The 22,653-nt window shown below is 45.2% G+C and overlaps 1 protein-coding gene across 1 annotated transcript in view; it reads right to left on the bottom strand.

Annotated features, from left to right (window-relative positions):
- PTPRQ (protein tyrosine phosphatase receptor type Q) overlaps positions 1 to 22,653 on the bottom strand; it is a 794,911-nt gene that overhangs the window by 458,516 nt on the left and 313,742 nt on the right. The window contains exons 16-18 of the mRNA XM_073556964.1: positions 22,293 to 22,470; positions 13,421 to 13,582; positions 13,163 to 13,342 (exon numbers count right to left, since the gene is read on the bottom strand). Of these exons, the coding sequence (XP_073413065.1) occupies positions 13,163 to 13,342; positions 13,421 to 13,582; positions 22,293 to 22,470 (520 nt within the window). The remainder of the gene's footprint in view (positions 1 to 13,162; positions 13,343 to 13,420; positions 13,583 to 22,292; positions 22,471 to 22,653) is intronic.

Here is a 22,653-nt window from a genome sequence, read left to right as displayed (position 1 = left end):
GGACTCCCTTTATGTCCAGGGTAATGAAGGAGCTCTGCCGGTTGTTACAAATCGAACCGTTACGCACATCCGTGTATCACCCTCAAACAGACGGGTTGGTCGAACGGTTCAATAAAACTCTGAAGCAGATGCTGAGAAAGGCGATCGACAAGGATGGGAAGAACTGGGACTATTTACTTCCGTATTTACTTTTTGCCACCAGGGAAGTGCCCCAGTCTTCCACGGGATTCTCGCCTTTCGAGTTATTGTACGCCCGACGTCCTCGCGGACTGTCAGACGTCGCCAAAGAAACCTGGGAGGGTCAGGTCACTCCATTTAAAACAGTGATAGATCACGTATCCCAAATGCAGGACCGTATTGCGGCTGTTATGCCTATCGTCAAAGAACACATGATGCAGGCTCAAGGAGCCCAAAAAAGAATCTATGATAGGGGTGCCAAGATCCGTACGTTTGCACCCGGAGATAGGGTGTTGATCCTGGTTCCCACGGTGGACAGTAAGTTCCTAGCAAAGTGGCAGGGCCCCTTTGAGATTAAGGAAAGAATTGGTGAAGTAAACTACAAAGTATACCAGGCAGGTAAACGGAAACCTGAACAGGTTTATCATGTAAATCTGATAAAACCCTGGAAAGATCGGTCTGCCTTGTCAGCGGAGCTGGCCCGTCCCGTCTGCTCGCATACCGTACTGGAGGTACGGGTTGCAGAGACTCTCTCGGAGCGGCAAAAGACTGAGGCAGGCTTTTGGTCACAACCAAAAGTTTTTCCTAGAAAAACCCGGGCAGACGCCCTAGCCATTAAGTGGGCTCTAGAGGCCCTCAAATATTACCTGGTGGGCCGAAAGTTCAGGCTGATCACTGACCATGCCCCTCTCAAGTGGATGCACTTGCACAAGGAACGGAATAGCCGGGTGACCCGGTGGTTCCTTGCCCTGCAGGCCTACACTTTTACGGTGGAGCACCGCCCAGGGGCACAGATGGGGAATGCAGATGCCCTGTCCCGAGTGCACGGTTTGGCGGGTGTCATTGCTCGACCAGAGTGGTCTGAGCAGAGGGGGGGGATATGTGAGAATCATGTGGGAATAGTGGATCAGGGCAGTTATATCTTGCCCAGATACCTTTCCTATGTGGCTTAGTCTGGTCAGTATCTCACCTGGTTACTAATGAATAATGGGAGGCGGATATAAAAGGATGCCAGGTGGTTGTGTGAGTGTCTCAGCCTGGGAACACAGAGAGCTTGTCTGTGTGAGAGGCACACGTGAGTGATAGCAGTGCCCACTGCAACTGTGGTTTGGCTGGACGGGAGAAGCCCGCCAGTTGGTAGCTAGGTTGTACTTTGTTTAATTAGTGCCGGACAGGCAAGGATTTGTTTTATGTTTTTTTTCTTTATACATTGCTTTCACCTTTAATAAACCTGACCCAGTGTCAGTTATACCCGGACCCCGGCTGTGCGCCTGAGTTTCATGCTGAATGCACGAGACCTTTGACCCCAGCAAAGGCGATCCCGGAGTGTTTTATCACATTGCCCAGAAGGATTCAGTTAATGTTGAAAATAAAAAGTGAATTTACATAATACTAACAAAATAATAAAAATTTTAAATTTTGATTTTTAAGAGCAAAACAGTATCAATGCAGTGGCATGACAAGAATCTGCATCACTATGATAGGCTAAATAATTGCAAGTCAAATTTATGTATGAGATAGCCAAGATCATTGTTTATAAAATGATGGTAGTCTAATGTTCAAAGAAGGAGACCTATAATAGCCAAAACAAAAAAGTGTTGGAAAAAACACACTAAATGGCATACAATAGAGTAAAGATGTGGCCATGACAACGTCTGAAAAAACCTATTGACAAGAAATTGTATATGGCCCAAAGAGTAATAACTCTGGCATGCGCCGAAAATGACCCTCTGGGGCTCATGAATGCAGCGGTTCCTTATTGGTCGGGGGCAGTGTATAGAGTGCCTCCTACTGACCTGACGCTACACCCTCTGACGAAGGCTACGTGCCGAAACACATGTCAGGACCTGGAGCCAGTTCAGCAGGATGTGCTGTCCAAAGGTATTTAGCTTTATTTATATCTGCTGCACATTTGCTTTTACATATGCACAATTGCACAGATTTATTTAAGCCTTGTGGCTCTGCAGAGTTTTTGGTGGATTTGATTCTGTAAATAACATGGATATGTACAGTTGTGGCCAAAAGTATTGCCACCCCTGCAATTCTATCAGATAATACTCAGTTTCTTCCTGAAAATGATTGCAAACACAAATTCTTTGGTATTATTATCTTCATTTAATTTGTCTTAAATGAAAAAACACAAAAGAGAATGAAGCAAAAAGCAAAACATTGATCATTTCACACAAAACTCCAAAAATGGGCCAGACAAAAGTATTGGCACCCTCAGCCTAATACTTGGTTGCACAACCTTTAGTCTAAATAACTGCAACCAACCGCTTCCAGTAACCATCAATGAGTTTTGTCAGCACCGCCGTGACTGGTCCCGCTGCCCCTGCCGCCTCTGTACTCACCGCTGGCCCCGCCGCCGCTTCTGTTTCCGGCCTGGGTTCCTCCTGCCTCTTGGCTCCAGTGCACGCCTCCGGTCTTCCTCCTTTCCTGCGGGCGGCTTCCCGGCGCGCTCCTCCTCTTCCCTCAGCTGCGCGCACTGTGCCTCTGCGCACGCGCCAGGTTGCCAGACTGCGCGTCCGTGCAGTATGGACGCCCTCCAGCCTGACCTGACCCGGACCCACCGCCTGGCCAATCAGAGGCTACCATCAGTCCACTGTACCCCTGCCTCCGCCTGGTTCCCGCTGTCCTCCTTCGTCCGCCAGCTACACTCTCTCCATTCCCTGGTCCCTGGTCCCTCCGGACGTCTCGCTAGGTTCTCCTCTGCTCCTCTGCTGCTCATCTTCTCGAGCCGACCCCTGGTCCTGGCTGCCGTGACGTTTGAACTCCTTGAGCCTGCTCCCAAACGGTCCCTGTATAGGGGTCGGTCCACCTGGTGCGCTCGCTCGGGGAGGGTTCGATGTCATGGTCCAGTGGATCCACTCTTGATCCCGTCTCCAGTAGCGTAACAGGATAGTCAGGCCATGGACCCCGCTGGGGCCGCCGCCCAAAAAGAGCTAGTGTTCCTATGGAAGAACCAAACCCGTATAATGTCTTTTTTGAAGACTATTGACTCCCGCCTGTCGGCCTTGCAGGCCGCAGATCCTGGCAACGCCTCCCAATTGGCCAGTCTTCAACAGGAGCTGGGACATCAACGAGATACTCAGGCTCATATTCTCTCCTACATGGCTTCGGTCGACTATCGGCTGCTCTCCCTCCAGTCAGCAGCTGCACGAGACCCGTCTCGTAGCCTAGATCCTGTACCTGCCCTGTCCCCTAGGCTTGGAAAACCGCCACGGTATGGCGGTGACCCAAAGTTGTGCAGGGGTTTTTTGAATCAGTGCAGGTTGCACTTTGAACTCCTACCTCAGCAGTATCCCACTGACCAGGCAAAAGTAGCCTTCATTGTGTCTCATTTAGAAGGAGAGGCTCTCTCGTGGGTGAATCCCTTGTGGGAGCGGGACGATCCCATAGTCTCTAGTGTCCCGACCTTCACAGACACATTTCGCAAAGTTTTTGATGAGCCTGGCCGGTTGGCTTCCACAAATGAGTCCCTTTTCTCCTCACTCAGGGTTCCCTTACGGTCGGACAATACGCCATCCGGTTCCGTACCTTGGCCTCTGAGATGGGGTGGAATAATGAGGCTTTGGTTGGGGCCTTCTGGCGTGGTCTTTCAAGCAAAATTAAGGACGAACTGGCAGGGCGAGATACCCCAGCTACCTTGGAGGATCTCATTTCTTTGGCCACACGGATTGACCTCTGGTTCCAGGAACGTGCCCGTGAGGCCGCTAGGGAGAGGAGACCACTTAGACCTTCTTCTTCTCTTCACAGGCCATCCAGTCCATGTCCTCTTGGGTCGTCCTCCAGTCCGGCGCCAGAGCCGATGCAAGTAGATCGGGTCAAGTTGGCAGAACAGCGCCGGAGGGAGAGATTGATGGAGGGCTTGTGCCTGTATTGTGGCAGCGCGTCTCACTTCCTGCGTTCTTGTCCTGAGAGGCCGGGAAACTCCTCCACCTAGGCCAGGTAAGAGAGGCCGTCCTAGGTGTGTCTCACTCCTCTCATACTCTTACTATTTCTGCACAGCTGGTTTTTGGTCAGAGACGTGGTTCGGAGGTGGCCTATGTGGACTCGGGCGCGGCGGGGAACTTCATCCGGTTGAAGGAGGTGAAGAAGTACCAGATTCCCATGATTACTCTGAAGACTCCATGTGTTATCGCCTCTGTTGATGGGAGACCTTTACAAGTATCTGTGTCCCTGGTTACGGAGGAGGTGCGTCTGCAAGTCGGGGCCTTGCACCAGGAGCTGTTCGCATTCTATGTTCTTCCCAACCTGTCTCACGCTCTGCTACTTGGCCTTACCTGGCTTAGGACACATAAACCCGTTTTGGATTGGCATTCCGGTGAAGTCCTCCGCTGGGGGCATCCTTGCCAAGAGAGGTGCCTAGGGTCCATTCTTCCTGTCACTCCTCTCCCAGTCTCCTCGGGTCCTGCGGGCTTACCTGCCGCATACTGGTCATTTTCTGACGTGTTCGATAAGAAAGAGGCAGAGACACTTCCCCCGCATCGCCCGTATGATTGTCCTATTGATCTACGACCCGGGACCACTCCGCCCAGGGGGCGAATTTATCCCCTGTCTCCAGCTGAGACTACGGCCATGTCCGACTACATCCGTGATAACTGAGCCAGAGGGTTCATACGGAAGTCTTCTTCTCCTGCCGATGCCGGGTTCTTCTTTGTGAAAAAGAAGGACGGTTCGCTTCGTCCTTGCATTGATTTCCAGGGATTAAACAACATTATGATAAAGAATAAATATCCCTTGCCTCTCATTCCTGAACTCTTCGACCGCTTACGTGGAGCCCGCGTCTTCTCAAAGTTGGACCTACGCAGAGCCTATAATCTCGTCCGCATCTGCTCCGGCGACGAATGGAAAACGGCCTTTAACACCCGGGACGGGCATTATGAATATCTTGTTATGCCCATCGGCCTCTGTAATGCTCCCGCGGTGTTTCAGGAGTTCGTTAATGACATCTTCCGAGACCTGCTGTAATCCTGCGTGGTCGTGTATCTAGACGACATCCTTATTTTTTCCCCTGATCTGGCGTCCCACAGGACGAGTGTTCATCTGGTACTGCAGCGCCTATGGGAGAATCATCTCTACGCGAAGCTTGAGATGTGTCTCTTCGAGCAGTCTTCGTTGCCCTTCTTGGGCTACATTATTTCGGATTCTGGGCTGGAAATGGATCCCGAAAAATTGTCGGCAATTCTTCAATGGCCCCATCCAGTGGGGGTCAAGGCGATCCAACGGTTCCTCGGCTTCGCCAATTACTATCGTCAATTTGTGCCACATTTTTCATCTCTCATCAAACCCATTTCCAGTCTTACTCGCAAGGGCACCAACTCCTCGCTCTGGCATCCAGAGGCTGAAGAGGCCTTTTCCAGTTTGAAACAAGCCTTTGCGACAGCACCAGTGCTCCACCGACCCGAGGCTAACAAGCCATTCGTTTTGGAGGTAGATGCCTCATCCACGGGAGCAGGTGCAGTTCTCTCTCAGAGATCCCCGTCCGGACGATTGGTTACCTGTGGGTTCTTCTCAAAGGCCTTCTCTCCTGCTGAGTGTAATTACTCCATCGGGGACCGCGAGTTGTTAGCCATAAAACTGGCACTGGAGGAGTGGCGCTATCTTCTTGAGGGATCGGTCCACCCGTTTACCATCTTTACCGATCACAAAAATCTAGCGTACCTCCAGTCAGCCCACAGACTGAACCCCCGGCAAGCCAGATGGTCTCTCTTTTTTGGCCAGTTCGATTTTGAGCTGCGTTTTCGTCCCGGACCTAAAAACGTCAAGGCTGATGCATTGTCCCGCTCTCTGCAGTCTCCTAATTTGGTGGAGGAACCGACTCACATCATCGATTCGGCCAAGATCCTCATGGTGGCCCCTGTCAGACTGATCACTCCTCCTCCAGGCAAGACCTACGTTTCTGAGGCGGACAGAAAAAAGGTGCTGCATTGGGGACATTCCTCTAAACTTTCTGGGCATGTCGGAGTCAAGAAGACATTGTATCTCATTGCTCGTTTTTATTGGTGGCCTTCACAACGCCAGGATGTGATTGACTTCACGGCGTCTTGTCCCTCTTGTGCTAAGGTCAAGGTTCCTAGACGGCCACCCTCTGGTCTTCTGCTTCCTCTGCCAATCCCCTCGGTTCCATGGCAACATGTAGCTTTGGATTTCGTCACCGATTTGCCTAACTCGTCCGGATGTACGACTATCCTGGTAGCAGTCGATCGCTTCTCTAAAATGGCCCACTTTATTCCTCTTCCAGCACTGCCCTCTGCTCCAGAGTTGGCGAAGATCTTTATCCAGCATGTCTTCTGCCTTCACGGCTTTCCACAGCATATTGTCTCTGATCGTGGTGTGCAATTCACCTCTCGGTTCTGGAGAGCCTTATGTAAACTGCTGGAAGTCTGATTGGACTTTTCTTCCGCATACCACCCTCAGTCCAACGGGCAAGTGGAAAGGGTCAATCAGGTGCTAGCATCATACTTACACCTGTTCTCTAATGCTCACCAAGATAACTGAGTCCATCTCCTCCCCTGGGCAGAATTCTCCTACAATAATCATTCCAGCGAGTCCTCAGCCAAGTCTCCATTTTTTGTGGTGTTTGGGATGCATCCAGGTATTCCGCTACCGATATCCACTACCTCCGGTGTGCCTGCAGCAGATTCCCTGGCCATAGAGTTCTCCAAAGTCTGGTCCGAGACTAAAGAAGCTCTCAAGAAGTCCGGGGATCGCATGAAGAGACACGCTGACAAGAGACGCTTGGACTCTCCAACTTATCTCCTGGGACAAGTTTGGCTTTCGACCAAGTATATTATGCTAAAACTTCCTTCCTACAAGTTAGGACCTCGCTACATTGGGCCTTTCAAGATTCTCAAACGCATCAACAACGTGTCCTACCGGTTGGAGTTGCCTGCCTCGCTCCGAGTTCCCAACACCTTCCACGTCTCTCTCCTTAAGCCAGTTGTCCTGAATCGTTTCCACCCGGCTCCGAACTCTTCCCCTCCATCTGTCAGCTCTGATGATGTTTTTGAGGTGAGAGACATTTTGGCCTCGAAAAGGGTAAGGGGTAAAAGATTTTTTCTCATCGATTGGAAGGGTTTCGGTCCCGAGGAGAGATCCTGGGAGCCGCAAGAGAACATTAATGCTCCACGCATCCTTAGGAGGTTTCTATCCAGACACAGTAGAGGGGGGTGTAAGAGAGGGGGTACTGTCAGCACCACCGCGACTGGTCCTGCTGCCCCTGCCGCCTCCGTACTTACAGCTGGCAACGCCGCCGCTTCTGCTTCTGGCCTGGGTTCCTCCTGCCTCTCGGCTCCAGCGCGCGCCTACGGTCTCCCTCCTTTCTGGCGGGCGGCTTCCCGGCACGCTCCTCCTCTATCCTCGGCCATGCTCACTGTGCCTCTGCGCACGCGCCAGGGTGCCAGACCGCGCTTCTGTGCAGTATGGACACCCTCCAGCCTGACCTGACCCGGACCCATCGCCTGGCCAATCAGAGGCTACCATCAGTCTGCTGTACCCCTGCCTCCACCTGGTTCCCGCTGTCCTCCTTCATCCACCAGCTACACTCTCTCCATTCCCTGGACCCTGGTTCTTCCGGACATCTCGCTAGGTTCTCCTCTGCTCCTCTGCTGCTCATCTTCTCGAGGCGACCCCTGGTCCTGGCTGCCGTAATGTTTGAACTCCTTGAGCCTGCTCCCAAACAGTCTCTGTATAGGGGTCGGTCCACTTGGTGGGCTCGCTCGGGGAGGGTTCGACGTCACGGTCCAGTGGATCCACTCTTGCTCCCGTCTCCAGTAGCGTAACAAGTTTCTTACAATGCTCTGCTGGAATTTTAGACCATTCTTCTTTGGAAAACTGCTCCAGGTCCCTGATATTTGAAGGGTGCCTTCTCCAAACTGCCATTTTTAGATCTCTCCACAGGTGTTCTATGGGATTCAGGTCTTGACTCATTGCTGGCCACCTTTGAAGTCTCCAGTGCTTTCTCTCAAACCATTTTCTAGTGCTTTTTGAAGTGTGTTTTGGGTCATTGTCTTGCTGGAAGACCCATGACCTCTGAGGGAGACCCAGCTTTCTCCCACTGGGCCATACTTTATGCTGCAAAATTTGTTGGTAGTCTTCAGACTTCATAATGCCATGCACACGGTCAAGCAGTCCAGTGCCAGAGGCAGCAAAGCAACCCCAAAACATCAGGGAACCTCCGCCATGTTTGACTGTAGGGACCGTGTTCTTTTCTTTGAATGCCTCTTTTCTTCTCCTGTAAACTCTATGTTGATGCCTTTGCCCAAAAAGCTCTACTTTTGTCTCATCTGACCAGAGAATATTCTTCCAAATGTTTTAGGCTTTTTCAGGTAAGTTTTGGCAAACTCCAGCCTGACTTTTTTATGTCTCGGGGTAAGAAGTGGGGTCTTCCTGGGTCTCCTACCATACAGTCCCTTTTCATTCAGATGCCGACGGATAGTACGGGTTGACACTGTTGTACCCTCGGACTGCAGGGCAGCTTGAACTTGTTTGGATGTTAGTCGAGGTTCTTTATCCAACATCCGCACAATCTTGCGTTGAAATCTCTTGTCAATTTTTCTTTTCCGTCCACATCTAGGGAGGTTAGCCACAGTGCCATGGGCTTTAAACTTCTTGATGACACTGCGCACGGTAGACACAGGAACATTCAGGTCTTTGGAGATGGACTTAGACACAGGAACATTCAGGTCTTTGGAGATGGACTTGTAGCCTTGAGATTGCTCATGCTTCCTCACAGTTTGGTTTCTCAAGTCCTCAGACAGTTCTTTAGTCTTCTTTCTTTTCTCCATGCTCAATGTGGTACACACAAGCACACAGGACAGAGGTTGAGTCAACTTTAATCCATGTCAACTGGCTACAAGTGTGATTTAGTTATTGCCAACACCTGTTAGGTGCCACTGGTAAGTTACAGGTGCTGTTAATTACACCAATTAGAGAAGCATCACATGATTTTTCAAACAGTGCCAATACTTTTGTCCACCCTCTTTTTTATGTTTGGTGTGGAATTATATCCAATTTGGCTTTAGGACAATTCTTTTTGTGTTTTTTTCATTTAAGACAAATTTAATAAAGATAATAATACCAAAGAATTTGTGTTTTCAATCATTTTCAAGAAGAAACTGAGTATTATCTGACAGAATTGCAGGGGTGTCAATACTTTTGGTCACAACTGTATCCTTTACCTTACCAATATCCCTAAGACACCTATGTTACCGTCTCTTTGTTCACATGTTCATCTCTGTAAGGGGGACAACGAGATCTGGGGTACCTGCGTGCCCGGTCCAGAACTAGAAAGGCTGCATCCCCTGTTCCCTGGGAGAAGCTTTAGTGAGGCGGACCTTCCTCATGTCTGAGGGGGGCGGGGAAATAAAAAGGCAGAGCACGCACAGCAGGGGGGCTTTTGGCGTGAACCTGGTGCAGCGTGCAGTCAGAGGAGTGCTGTGCCCCGTCCCTCCACACAGTACCAGCGCCGCGACAGACCCCACCACCTACAGAGGGGCCACAACAGAGAGAAGGGCCAGGCGTGCTGCAGCAGACCAAAAGGAGAGGGACTGTTGCACTGAGGGGAGCCGTCTGTCCAACAGCAGCCAGGCAGAGGAGTGCTCCGTCCTGGGAGCATCAGCGTGCAGGCCAGTGTCCGCCATCTCCCGCCGCCAACAGCGAAGACCAGAGACGGAGAGAAACGTGCAGTGTGTGCCCGGTGACTATAGAGAGACGTGCAGTGTGCCGGTGACTACCAGAGAGAAAGGCGCCGTGCACTCAGTGTCCGTGAGTACAGCATATGTGCCACATAAGAGGGACCGCATGCGGGACTGAAACTTGCACCCTGACGCTGCCAGTGAGTGTTTGCCCAGACACTTGCACCCTGACTTATATTTGCAGAGCCACGTTGGGCTCGTACAAGACTGTGGCCTACACCCTTTTCGGCCACTGCACTATATGGACTAGGCTCAGCGGAAGGTATCGGAGACCGACCGCTGCCGCCAGAAGACGGGGAATTGATGCCCACAGGACCTTCCTGGAAAAGACACCGCACCAGCCATAGCCATCGCTATTGAGTTCCCAGCAGGAGATACAGTTTGAGGAACTCCTGACACAAGTGCTTCACAGGAACAGCCATTACCTGATCCTTTATTCTTCACCTCACAATATCCTTTGCCATTTATACTGTTTAATCCACTATTTAACCCTTTACCTCCCTGCGTGAAGTATTCCCCTTGTTAAATAAAACTGTTAACCCTTGCCCTGCCACCTGTCCATCACTGCATCCCGCAACTTTCTCACATCTCCTTTCTGCTGAAATATCATTTCTTGTTTGCTCACAGTGCCTATATTTAAACTATTCAGGATTGAGAGTCCTCAGTATATATAAATACTATATTTAAACTAATACTTAAGATATTCTGTGTATTATAATAATAAATATTAACTTGATATTACTCTTTGAGCCATATTCAATTTCTTGTGAAATAGGTTCTTTAATGTTCAAAGAAGTAGTTGATGGTGAGATATGGAACCTGAAAGTTAAAAGTTCAAAACAATGTTACCCTTTTACTCATCAGTGTAATACGAGTCTAATATATAAAGCTCAATGTGGGTGTGTATGTATGTACGTATGTATGTATGTATGTATGTATGTATGTATGTATGTATGTATGTCCGGGATTGGCATCCGCACCGTTGCAGCTACAGTCACAAAATTTGGCACAGTCACATGTCTGGACCCCGAGAGCGTCATAGGCTATGTTGTGAGGTGAAATTTAACCCCGCGCGTTCCAATTCACCAAACAATTTTACCCCTATCTACATAATGGGGAAAAAGTGTATGTATGTATTGGCATCTGCACCGTCGTAGCTACAGCCACAAAATTTTGCACAGTCACACGTCTGGACCCTGAGAGAGTCATAGGCTATGTTGTGAGGCAAAATTTTAACCCCGCGCGTTCCAATTTACCAAACAATTTTGCCCCTATCTACATAATGGGGAAAAACTGTTGGAGGCAAATTGACAGCTGCCAGATGTGAGCAAGGGGGACTTAAAGAATGAGAGCAATGGCGCCAAACAGTATAAACCATACGGTTGCTAAGGTGGGGCCCTGACATGGGATACTCACCACACACGGGGATATGAACACACACACAAAATGCGCCACACACTACCATGTGCTTCAACACATATACCACCCTCAGCACACATTTCACCACACATACACCAACCTTGCCACATAAAAGTCGAAACACAAAAGTCGCCACTCAAAACTCGCCACGCTGTCCCAGAGCTGTTTAAAAGATGAAAAATGAGCTGTGATTGGTTGCTATCAGCAACAGTTTTCTTTGTAGACAGTTGTGATAACTGAGGCCTATTATTCTTACCATTTCTATGGTGTTATTGTCCTTCTGTAAAGCTGGAAATAACACAATTTATTACCGTGTCATCACAGACCACCCTCTGACTCAGCAGTCAGTATCACACAGGATAGGATTAGATACACAGCTCAGCAGTCAGTATCACACAGGATAGGATTAGATACACAGCTCAGCAGTCAGTATCACACAGGATAGGATTAGATACACGGCTCAGCAGTCAGTATCACACAGGATAGGATTAGATACACGGCTCAGCAGTCAGTATCACACAGGATAGGATTAGATACACGGCTCAGCAGTCAGTAACACACAGGATAGGATTAGATACACGGCTCAGCAGTCAGCGTCACACAGGATAGGATTAGATACACGGCTCAGCAGACAGTATCACACAGGATAGGATTAGATACACGGCTCAGCAGACCGTATCACACAGAATAGGATTAGATACACGGCTCAGCACACAGTATCACACAGAATAGTATTAGATACACAGCTCAGCAGACCGTATCACACAGAATAGGTTTACATACACGGCTCAGCAGTCAGTATCACACAGGATAGGATTAGATACACGGCTCAGCAGACAATATCACACAGGATAGGATTAGATACTCAGCTCAGCACACAGTATCACACAGAATAGTATTAGATACACGGCTCAGCAGACCATATCACACAGAATAGTATTACATACACGGCTCAGCAGTCAGTATCACACAGGATAGGATTAGATACACAGCTCAGCAGTCAGTATCACACAGGATAGGATTAGATACACGGCTCAGCAGACAGTATCACACAGGATAGGATTAGATACTCAGCTCAGCACACAGTATCACACAGAATAGTATTAGATACACGGCTCAGCAGACCGTATCACACAGAATAGTATTACATACACGGCTCAGCAGTCAGTATCACACAGGATAGGATTAGATACACAGCTCAGCAGTCAGTATCACACAGGATAGGATTAGATACACGGCTCAGCACACAGTATCACACAGAATAGTATTAGATACACGGCTCAGCAGACAGTATCACACAGAATAGTATTACATACACGGCTCAGCAGTCAGTATCACACAGGATAGGATTAGATACACAGCTCAGCAGTCAGTATCACACAGGATAGGATTAGATACACGGCTCAGCACACAGTATCACACAGAATAGTATTAGATACACGGCTCAGCAGACAGTATCACACAGAATAGTATTACATACACGGCTCAGCAGTCAGTATCACACAGGATAGGATTAGATACACAGCTCAGCAGTCAGTATCACACATGATAGGATTAGATACACGGCTCAGCACACAGTATCACACAGAATAGTATTAGATACACGGCTCAACACACAGTATCACACAGAATAGGATTAGATACACGGCTCAGCAGTCAGTATCACATCACACAGGATAGGATTAGATGTACGGTTTTTATGTGCAAAATAATCATTATAATTTGTTATAACTAACCACAGTTGGTTACTATGCCCAGGCAACGCCGGGCTCTTCAGCTAGTATATATATACTGTTGAGTAGAATTGGTTCTGGATTTCATGTATATGGCTTTAAAGCTTTCAGCCAATAAAAGAAAGGGTGTCATACCTGTTATTAGCATACTTGTGTTGCTTGTTATCACATGAAAAGCATCTTTTGTGTATAAATCCATCGCATAAACTGTATAGTGGGTTATCATCCCGTTGGGTTCCTTGGGAGAGTCCCAGAAAACCATGACAGATGTCGAACTAATGTTCTGATAATAAACATTGTTCACTGAGCTGGGAACTAAAGATATAGACATGGAACCGTTAATTCATGCTTAGCTGTAAGTTCTTTTACTAGCCTTCAGTGACCAAATAGTACCTTGCTCACTAGTCCTTATGACAATATCTGTTGGTGGTCCTTCCCCAACTGTAGTAAAAGCGGACACAATGATCGTATAGTCAGTAAAAGGTAAGAGCTTCTCCACCGTGTAGGACAGCTGTTCAGCCTCAATATCAATGCCGTCCTGCACAGTCTCAACAACTGCAAAGAATAAAGAAAATATAATTAATCACTGTAGGGTCGAGAGACAACACATTAAACTCTATTAGATGCCGAGCAGAATTAACGGTGAGTTATAACCTCAAAAGTGATAGAGCTCCATTCACATTGCTTGGAAAGAAACACTGTCTTCCTCTTTTTTAGGGCTGTTTCATTAAAGGGAAACAATTTATTTTATTGGTCCTCGATATTAATTTAATAACACCACTCCTAATTATCTTATCACAGCACTTGCAAAAGAATTGAACTATCCAGCAGAATGACACAAAAAGGCTCCTTATTGTAAGTGACTATACAGTTTCTGTCTTGGCTCTTTTATTACCATGGGAGAACACGAGGATTGAAACAGTATTTATGTGATGTTGACAAGCTTGAACACTGGTGTCAGCAGAAAAAGCAATCACCAGTTAAGTTAATTTCAATGTGTATGGATATGGTGATTATGCAGTATATTGCAATTTGACTCACTGACCTCACATTTATCACGCATATATTTATTTTTCAGTTTTTATTTCTTTATTTTGTTAAAGTGCAATCTCTTGTTTCCGCCAATATTTTACTAAAGGCTCCAACATCTCTTTTTCATGATCAGTATTGTTCATGAAGCATCAACCGATTTACCAGTGTTTTTGACAAATCTAAACTCATTTAAAAGGGAATGCTGCAGTACCATTCTGGGCCGCTGGACAATGCACAGACCTGCACCAGTTCTGATGTGCTTTATCCCCTTCAATTAGCTGATCAGCATGGGTTCCAGAAGTCAGACCCTCAATAAGTTTTCTACAACTACAGTTCAGTAAAAAAATCATTTTAAGCCACGTTCACACAGTCAGTATTTTACCTCAGAATTTTGTAAGACGAAACCAAGAGTGGGTGAAAAATGCAGAAGTGATGACGTGTTTTTATTATACTTTTCCTCTGATTATTCCACTCCCGGTTTTGGCTTACAAATACAAAGGTAAAATACCGACCAAACACTGAATGGGTGAACTTGGCCTTACAGAGAGCATTTTAAAGAGGTATTCCTATCCACTAAATAGGTGATAAATGTTAGATTGTTAGATTCATGTTGGTCCCAGAGTTTTTGTCTTGTTTTCTCAGGTGACCTAAGCCTTGCCACTCCATTTATTCCTTATGCTGTCATTTTGGTAACTAGTGAGGGTTCCAATGGATAGGTACTCATTTTTGTAGACCGGAATGGATGTGATGAAGACAGCTGACCATGACAGTGCCTTATACTTTTGAACCAAGTAGCAAGAAGTATACGTGACCCATAGAGTCAGTTTCTCTTAGTAACAGCCATGAGCTGTGGGTAGAACCAGGGCAGAACACCATTTTGGTGATTGTTGGGGAGCCCAATACATAGATGATAATTTCTGTAGACTAAAATACTCTTTTAAGGCAATTCTACACTATAAAGTCTTTACCAGATTTGTAATGTCAGTGAATGAGAATTTATGAATTTATGGATGGTGAATGTTGGTGGATAGCCATTTTCAGGTCTCTCCAGAGATGCTCAATTGGGTTTAGGTCAGGGCTCTGGCTGGGCCAGTCAAGAATGGTCACAGAGTTGTTCTGAAGCCAATCCTTTGTTATTTTAGCTGTGTGCTTAGGCTCATTGTCTCGTTGGAAGATGAACTTTTGGCCAAGTCTGAGGTCCAGAGCACTCTGGAAGAGGTTTTCATACAGGATATCTGTACTTGGCCTCATTCATGTTTCCTTCAATTGCAACCAGTCGTCCTATCCCTGCAGCTGAAAAACACCCCCATAGCATGATGCTGCCACCACCATGTTTCACTGTTTGGATTGTATTGGGCAGGTGATGAGCAGTGCCTGGTTTTCTCCACACATACCACTTAGAATTATCACCAAAAAGTTCTATCTTTGACTCATCAGATCAGAGAATCTTATTTCTCATAGTATGGGAGTCCTTCATGTGATTTTTAGCAAATGCAGGCCTTCATATGTCTTGCACCGGGGAGAGGCTTCCGTCGGGCCAGTCTACCATAAAGACCCGACTGTTGGAGGGCTGCAGTGATAGTTGACTTTGTGGAACTTTCTCCCATCTCTCTACTGCATCTGTGGAACTCAGCCTCAGTGATTTTGGGATCCTTCTTTACCTCTCTCACCAAGGTTCTTCTCCCACGCTTGCTCAGTTTGTCTGGATGGCCAGGTCTCGGAAGACTTCTGGTGGTTCCAAACTTCTTCCATTTAAGGATTATGGAGGCCACTGTGCTCTTAGGAACCTTGAGTACAGCAGAAATTCTTTTGTAACCTTGACCAGATCTGTGCTTTGCCACAATTCTGTCTCTGAGCTCCTTGGCCAGTTCCTTTGACCTCATGATTCTCATTTGATCTGACATGCACTGTGAGCTGTGAGCTGTTTTACAGACAAGTGTGTGCCTTTACAAATCAAGTCCTATCAGTTTAATTAAACACAGCTGGACTCCAATGAAGGAGTGGAACCATCTCAAGGAGGATCACAAGGAAATGGACAGCATGTGAAATAAATATTAGTGTCTGAGCAAAGAGTCTGAATTCTTACGACCATGTGATATTTCAGTTTTTCTTTTTTAATAAATTTGCAAGAATTTCTACATTTCTGTTTTTTTTTCAGTCAAAATGGGGTGTAGAGTGTACATTAATGAGAAAAAAATTAACTTTTTTGAAATTACCAAATGGCTGCAATGAAACAAAGAGTGAAAAATTTAAAGGGGTCTAAATACTTTCTGTACCCACTGTAAGGTGTTAGTCTAGAGCCCAAGAAGATTCCTCTACCTCCGAGATAGTGAAAGGAGATCGACATATTGCTCAAGTTTCCCCTTTGAAGAATAAGTATATTATCGTAATTTGTAATGGTGTTAATGATTTGTGTTGTTTTACAGTAAGGAAAGTAAGGGTTAATGGTTGGGACTAGCACAGTGTGTGAGGGGTTAAGGTGAAGGGACAGAGGCAATTTCCTGTCAGGAGGTTAGATAAGGCCCAGTGTGCATAGAAAGAAGACCTAGGGTCTGATGTGAGTAGCGCCGCATGATGTGTGTGTGCCTTCAACGAGAGAAGAGACAAATGATAATGAGAATATTGATTGATCGGAGATGGATCAGGATGCCTAGCAGTACGGCTCAGAGATTATAACTCATAAAGGTAATATCCCTAAATGGGACAGAATAAGTAAGATGACGAGAGTGCCCAGAAAGGGAGTGTCAGGGACAGAGAAGATAAGTACCTGCCATACTGGCAAAACAGTTCCCTTGAGCGGAAAGAAAATGCGGAACAACAACTCTTGCTAACTGGACTATAGTACTGAGCTGGGCTGTGGTGAAGTAGAAAGGAACGGTAAAGACACACAACAAGAGAGTAAAGAGTAAGGAATTGAAACTGTGTGTGAAAAATTAACTGTATTGTAAAGGAAATGTTCATTAGGATGTGTCCCTGCTATCTACTGTATATAATCCTCTCCAAGAAATTGTTGAGTAAAATGTTTATTATTGACTGCTGGTCTCTCTCATTGAACTGTCAAACAACTGGTCCTGGTCAACCAAAGTCATTGGCTACATGTGGCTTGAAAGGGTGAAGCACCCCCACAGAAATAGTCCACACACCCAGCCAGAAACCCCACATTCATGTAACATGCTGGGGTGTAAAAGATGATATTGTATTGCAAAGTGCCTGTACACTGTTCTTGCATAGGGATTATCTTTTTCTTGTGTCTGTCACCAAAATTTGGTGAAAAAGTTGAAAATTTTGCAATTTCAAACTTTTAATTGCTATGCCCTTAAACCAGAGAGTTATGTCACACAAAATAGTTAACAAATAACATTTCCCGCATGTCTACTATACATCAGCACAATATTTGAAAGATTATTTGTGTTTTGTAAGGAAGTTAGATGGGTTAAAAGTTGACCAGCGATTTCTAATTTTTCCAACAAAATTTACAAAACCTTTTTTTATAAACCACATCATATTTGAAGGGATTTTGAGGGGCCTTTACGACAAAAAATACCCAGAGGTGAAACTATTCTAAGAAAAAACTGCACCCCCCTAAGGTGCTCAAAACCACATTCAAGAAGTTTATTAACCCTTTAGGTCCATCACAGGAACTGAAGCAATGTGGAAGAAAAAATTACATTTAACTTTTTTTGCCAACATTTTATTTTAGACCCATTTTTTTATTTTTGCAATGGTAGCTGATGAAAATGGAATGCAAAAATTGTTGTGCAATTTCTCCTGAGTACACAAATACCCCATATGTGGGGGAAACCTACTGTTTGGGTGCATGGCAGGGCTCGGAAGGGAAGTAGCACCATTTGACTGTCTGAACTCAAACTTGGCTTGAATCGACAGCGAATGCCTTGTAATGTTTGTAGAGCCCTTGATGTGCCTAAACAGTGGAACCTTCCACAAGTGACCCCATTTTGGAATCTAGACCCCCTCTGAGAACTTTTCTAGATGTGTGTCGAGCACCTTGTACCCAGAGGTGCTTTGAGCTGTGAACATAAAAAATCATATTTCTCTCACATAAAGTTTTTTTAGCCCCAAATTTTGCATTTTCACAAGAGTAACAGGAGAAAATGAACCATACAATTTGCGGTGAAAATTCTCCTGAGTATGCCAATACCTAATATGAATAGGAAAACTACTGTCTGGGTGCATGGCAAGGCTCAGAAGGAAAGCAGTGCCATTTGACTTTTTGAATGATGCGTTTGGATAGCCACTGATGTGCCCAAACAATGGAAATCCCCCACAAGTGACCTGGTTTTGGAAACTAGACCGCTCAAGAAAAGAGTAGTCTAGATGTGTGGTGCATCACAAAAGTTTATAACTTTTAGTTGTGAAAATAAAAAAAAATCACATTTTTCTCACAAAAATGTTTTTAGCCCCAATTTTTATATTTTCTCAGGGGTAACAGGAGAAATTACACCATACAGTTTGCTGTGCAATTTCTACTGAGCATGACAAAGCCCCATGTGTGGGGGAAAACTACTGTTTGGACACACGGCAGGGATCAGAAGGAAAAGCGTGCCATTTCACTTGTTGAAGGCAAAAATGGCTGGAATAGTTAGAGGACGCCATGTCAAGTTTTTTTTTTAGAGTCTCATATGTGCCTAAGAAGTGGAAATCTCCCAAACGTGATGCCACTTTGGAAACTAGACCCCTGAAGGAATTTATGTAGTCGGGTCATGAGCACTTTGAACCCCCAGGTAATTCACAGAAGTTTATAACATTGAACTGTGAAAATGAAAAAATAATTTTTTCCCTCAAAATTGTTGTTTTTGCCCCAAATTTTTCACTTTCACAAGGGTAATAGGAGTAAAACAGACAATAAAATTTGTTGCGCAATATCTCTTGAGTATACTGATACCCAATACTGTATGTGTTCGAAGACAACTTTTGAGACACAGTGCAAAGCTCAGAAGGGAAGAAGCGCCATATTGGAGTTCAGCTGTTGCTGGAATGGTTTGAGCGTGCCATGTCAAATTGGTAGAGCCCCCTGAGGAGCGAGCTAGAAAGGCAGACAACCCCTGTAAGTGCAGTCATTTTACAAACTTCACCTCTCAAGGAATTCACATAGGTTTGCAGTGAGCACGGTGACACCGCATATGATTCATAGGAATTTATACCATTGGGCGGTGAAGACAGAATAATTACATTTTTAAGGCTAAAATTTTGTTTTGCCCCAAATGTTTAAATTTTATAAGGGCTAATAGGAAAAAATGGATCTCTCAGTTTGTTATGCAATTTATCATGAGTATGCCAATACTCATGGCTGCCTTCACCACCCGGCACACCTGGACAAGTGCCGGAGCCCTGATCAAGCGAGGGGTTGACTCACCATTGGGGACACCGGCATGCTATGCGGGCCGTGAGTCGGGTTCAGCCAGGTGCCGGCATTGGTACTGGCACCGAGTTCCCTTCATGCTTTAAACTCTTTGAAATGCTCACCTCTCCTCATTCCACGCTGGCTACAGCTCAGGTCTCTTGCACGTCTTGTGACTCTGTGATGTCTCAGGACAGAGGGCACGATGACATCACTACAGAACGCCCTTTGCACTAAGCAGTATAGAGCAGGGTTCCCCAACTCCAGTCCTCAAGGCCCACCAACAGATCATGTTTTCAGGATTTCCTTTGTATTGCGCAGGTTCTGCAATTATCACCTGAGCAATACTAAGGAAATCCTGAAAACATGATCTGTTGGTGGGCCTTGAGGACTGGAGATGGGGAACCCTGGTATAGAGCGTCAGAATAGGCTGAAGACACCGGAGATGAGAATACCGGAGATGCAGCCAGTAGAAAACAAGGAGTGTTAAGTACTTGATTATTTATATGTGAGGCCTTGTTTTCTGCATGACAAGTTAACATTTTATTTGTACCATTTTCGGGCACATGACAGTTTTTGATCATTTTCTATTCCAATTTTTGGAGGCAGAATGAGCAAAAAACAGCAATTGATGAATTTGTTTTTATGCTGGGTCTTTTATACCTTTCCGTGTGTGGCAAAATTGATAGGGCAGCTTTATTCTTCTTGTCAATAAGATTACAGCGATACAATATTTATATTTTTTTTTATATTTTGGCACTTTTACACAATAAAAACTATTTTATAGAAAAAATAATTAGTTTTCCATCGCCTTATTCTGAGAGTTATAACTTTTTCATTTTAATGGAGCAGGATTGCAGCTTGTTTTTTGCAGGACAAGATGACGTTTTCAGCAATACCATTATTTGCTTACATTCTTAATTTTGTCATGTTTTATTCCACTTTTTGTTCAGGGGTATGATGAAATGGCATAGTTTTTTATTTATGTTTTTATGGTTTTCACTGAAGGGGTTAACTTGTGGGACAGTTTTATAGGTCCAGTCATTCTGGATGCGGCTGTACCAAATAAGTGTACTTTTTTTTTCTATAAAAATATTTATTTATGGGTGCAATATATTTTTAATTTTTGTACTATTATTTGGTGCTTTTTAAAAAAAAAATATTTTTTCAATTTTTTTGCTACTTTTTTTAAAATATTTTACTTAGCCCATTTTCTTAGCCCACTTAGACTTTTTACTTTTTTTTTAATATTTTACTTAGCCCACTTTTTTAGCCCACTTAGACTTAGACTTTCACTTTCTCTAGAGCTGCAAAAAAAATGTTGGAGTGTTGCATGAATCATTGCTTGTTGGCAATTTTTGGAAAAAAAAAACTCACTTAGCTAGTACTTTCACATCTAAGTTGTTGTCATATTGTCCCCTTTGAGCTAAATACATAACTGCAAATGTCTCTCATATCCTGATAGTTTGCAACAATATGTGAATGTACTGTATGGCAATATAATAGCTTGGGTTTGAGGTTATTTAGCTCACAGACGAGCTTATACTATAAAAACTGTAGAAAATTCTTAGTTAAGGCTACTTTCAGACTTGCGTTATGAGGCGTAGCACAGGGCCGGCGCTAAGCTCTGCCCCGGCCACGCCTCCTCCGGTCAGCTCCTCCTATGGGCGCATGACGCTGAATGTAACCGGCGTACCCTATATTTAGCGTTGTGTACTCTGGCCATGCGCTGGTATGCTTTTGCTGGTGCATGCGCCCTTTTTGCACTGCGCCGAGCGCACAAAAATGCAACACGGTGCGTTTGGCGCACGTCGGCGCAGCGCAAAAGGGCAAAAATATACCAGCGCACAGCCAGCGTACCCAACGCTAAATATAGGGTACGCCAGTTGCATGCAGCGTCATGCACCCATAGGAGGAGCTGACCGGAGGAGGCACAGCCGGGGGAGGAGCTTAGCGGCGGCCCTGCGTTGCACCTCATAATGCAAGTCTCAAAGCAGTCTTAGAGAGATTTTGGGTTGTATGTGTCCTCCAGCTCTGGATGTCAACAAAAAATTGTTTTTTTTTCAATCATTTACTGCAAAACTCTTAAAAATAGTGGGGCATGCTAACACAAAGTTGATGTTTTTGAAAATTCTTCACTATATATTCAGAAAGCTTTTTATTTATATAAAACCCGAAAAAGCCTTTAAGAGACTGTCTAGACTACTAGGCAACAGATTACTAGGTAACAGAAGGCCCAACAATCTCAGACATGTAGGGCGCACATGGAAAAAGTCATAATGTACAGTTTAGGGATGTGTGTAGAAGATGTGTAACTTGTCTTTTTCACTAACTCAACACTTTAGCAATATTTTGTAAGCATTTATCTGTCAATTTAACTTACTCATAAAATGTATCCATCTCAAGAAGCCAAAATGCTTTATTGACTCCAGTGGTTGTGACTGCATGATGATGGTGTATTCATGTCAAAAAGGTCACCTGCACCTGTTTGCCACCACACACACTGACTCTCTAACAGTTTGACCTATATGACTCTACAAGTGACACTTTAAGGGCCATTAGTCAAATGTTCCTCTGCTGCAGAGTTTTGTACATTACAGTAGGTGATACGCTAATCCCTAATAGTCACACCTGCTCTGGCAACTGTAATAACTGATTGTCTATGCGGCCTGCCTGGGGGTTACAGGGGGCTACTCTTTCTAATAACTGAGGTCAACAATGTGACAAGAAAGTAGCCTCTTCTTGGGTGGCTTTGCCATATGCCACAAACATTTTTAAGCAACAGCAACAACAAAGACAAAGCAATAAAATATATTAGTCAAACATCTATTTGCATAGTAAAAAGTTACATTCTAAATTCTTATTCCTCTTTACCAGTGTCATCATTCGGGTTATTGTAGAATGCAACAGGAGACATTGATTGAGCAGTGGAGAAGATATCAGCTGAGCCTTCAAACACTCCAGACATTGCTTCTTTTAGCTGCCCCAAAAACAGAGATTTGGTATTTTCATTCACAATTGTTGAAGTCTGATACTCTGAGTTATAAGGATACTGCAAACATAAAAATAAGTCAATGAAAATAATGATTGAAGCATATCATCACCCAAAGTAGTATTTATATTAATCAAGAGTGCATGTATGCTGATGAAATTTATTGAGCTCTTTTTATAGCAAGCGGCAATAATGAATTAAACTGTAGGGACAAAGAAAAACAAAATGGTGCGCTATTCAGAC

Source organism: Dendrobates tinctorius, unplaced genomic scaffold (genome assembly GCF_039654945.1).
Source record: "Dendrobates tinctorius isolate UK_male_01 unplaced genomic scaffold, ASM3965494v1 ptg000241l, whole genome shotgun sequence".
NCBI classification, from domain to species: domain Eukaryota; kingdom Metazoa; phylum Chordata; class Amphibia; order Anura; family Dendrobatidae; genus Dendrobates; species Dendrobates tinctorius.
Note: the sequence above shows the minus strand (reverse complement) of the source record. Positions and strands in the feature narration are given on the sequence as shown.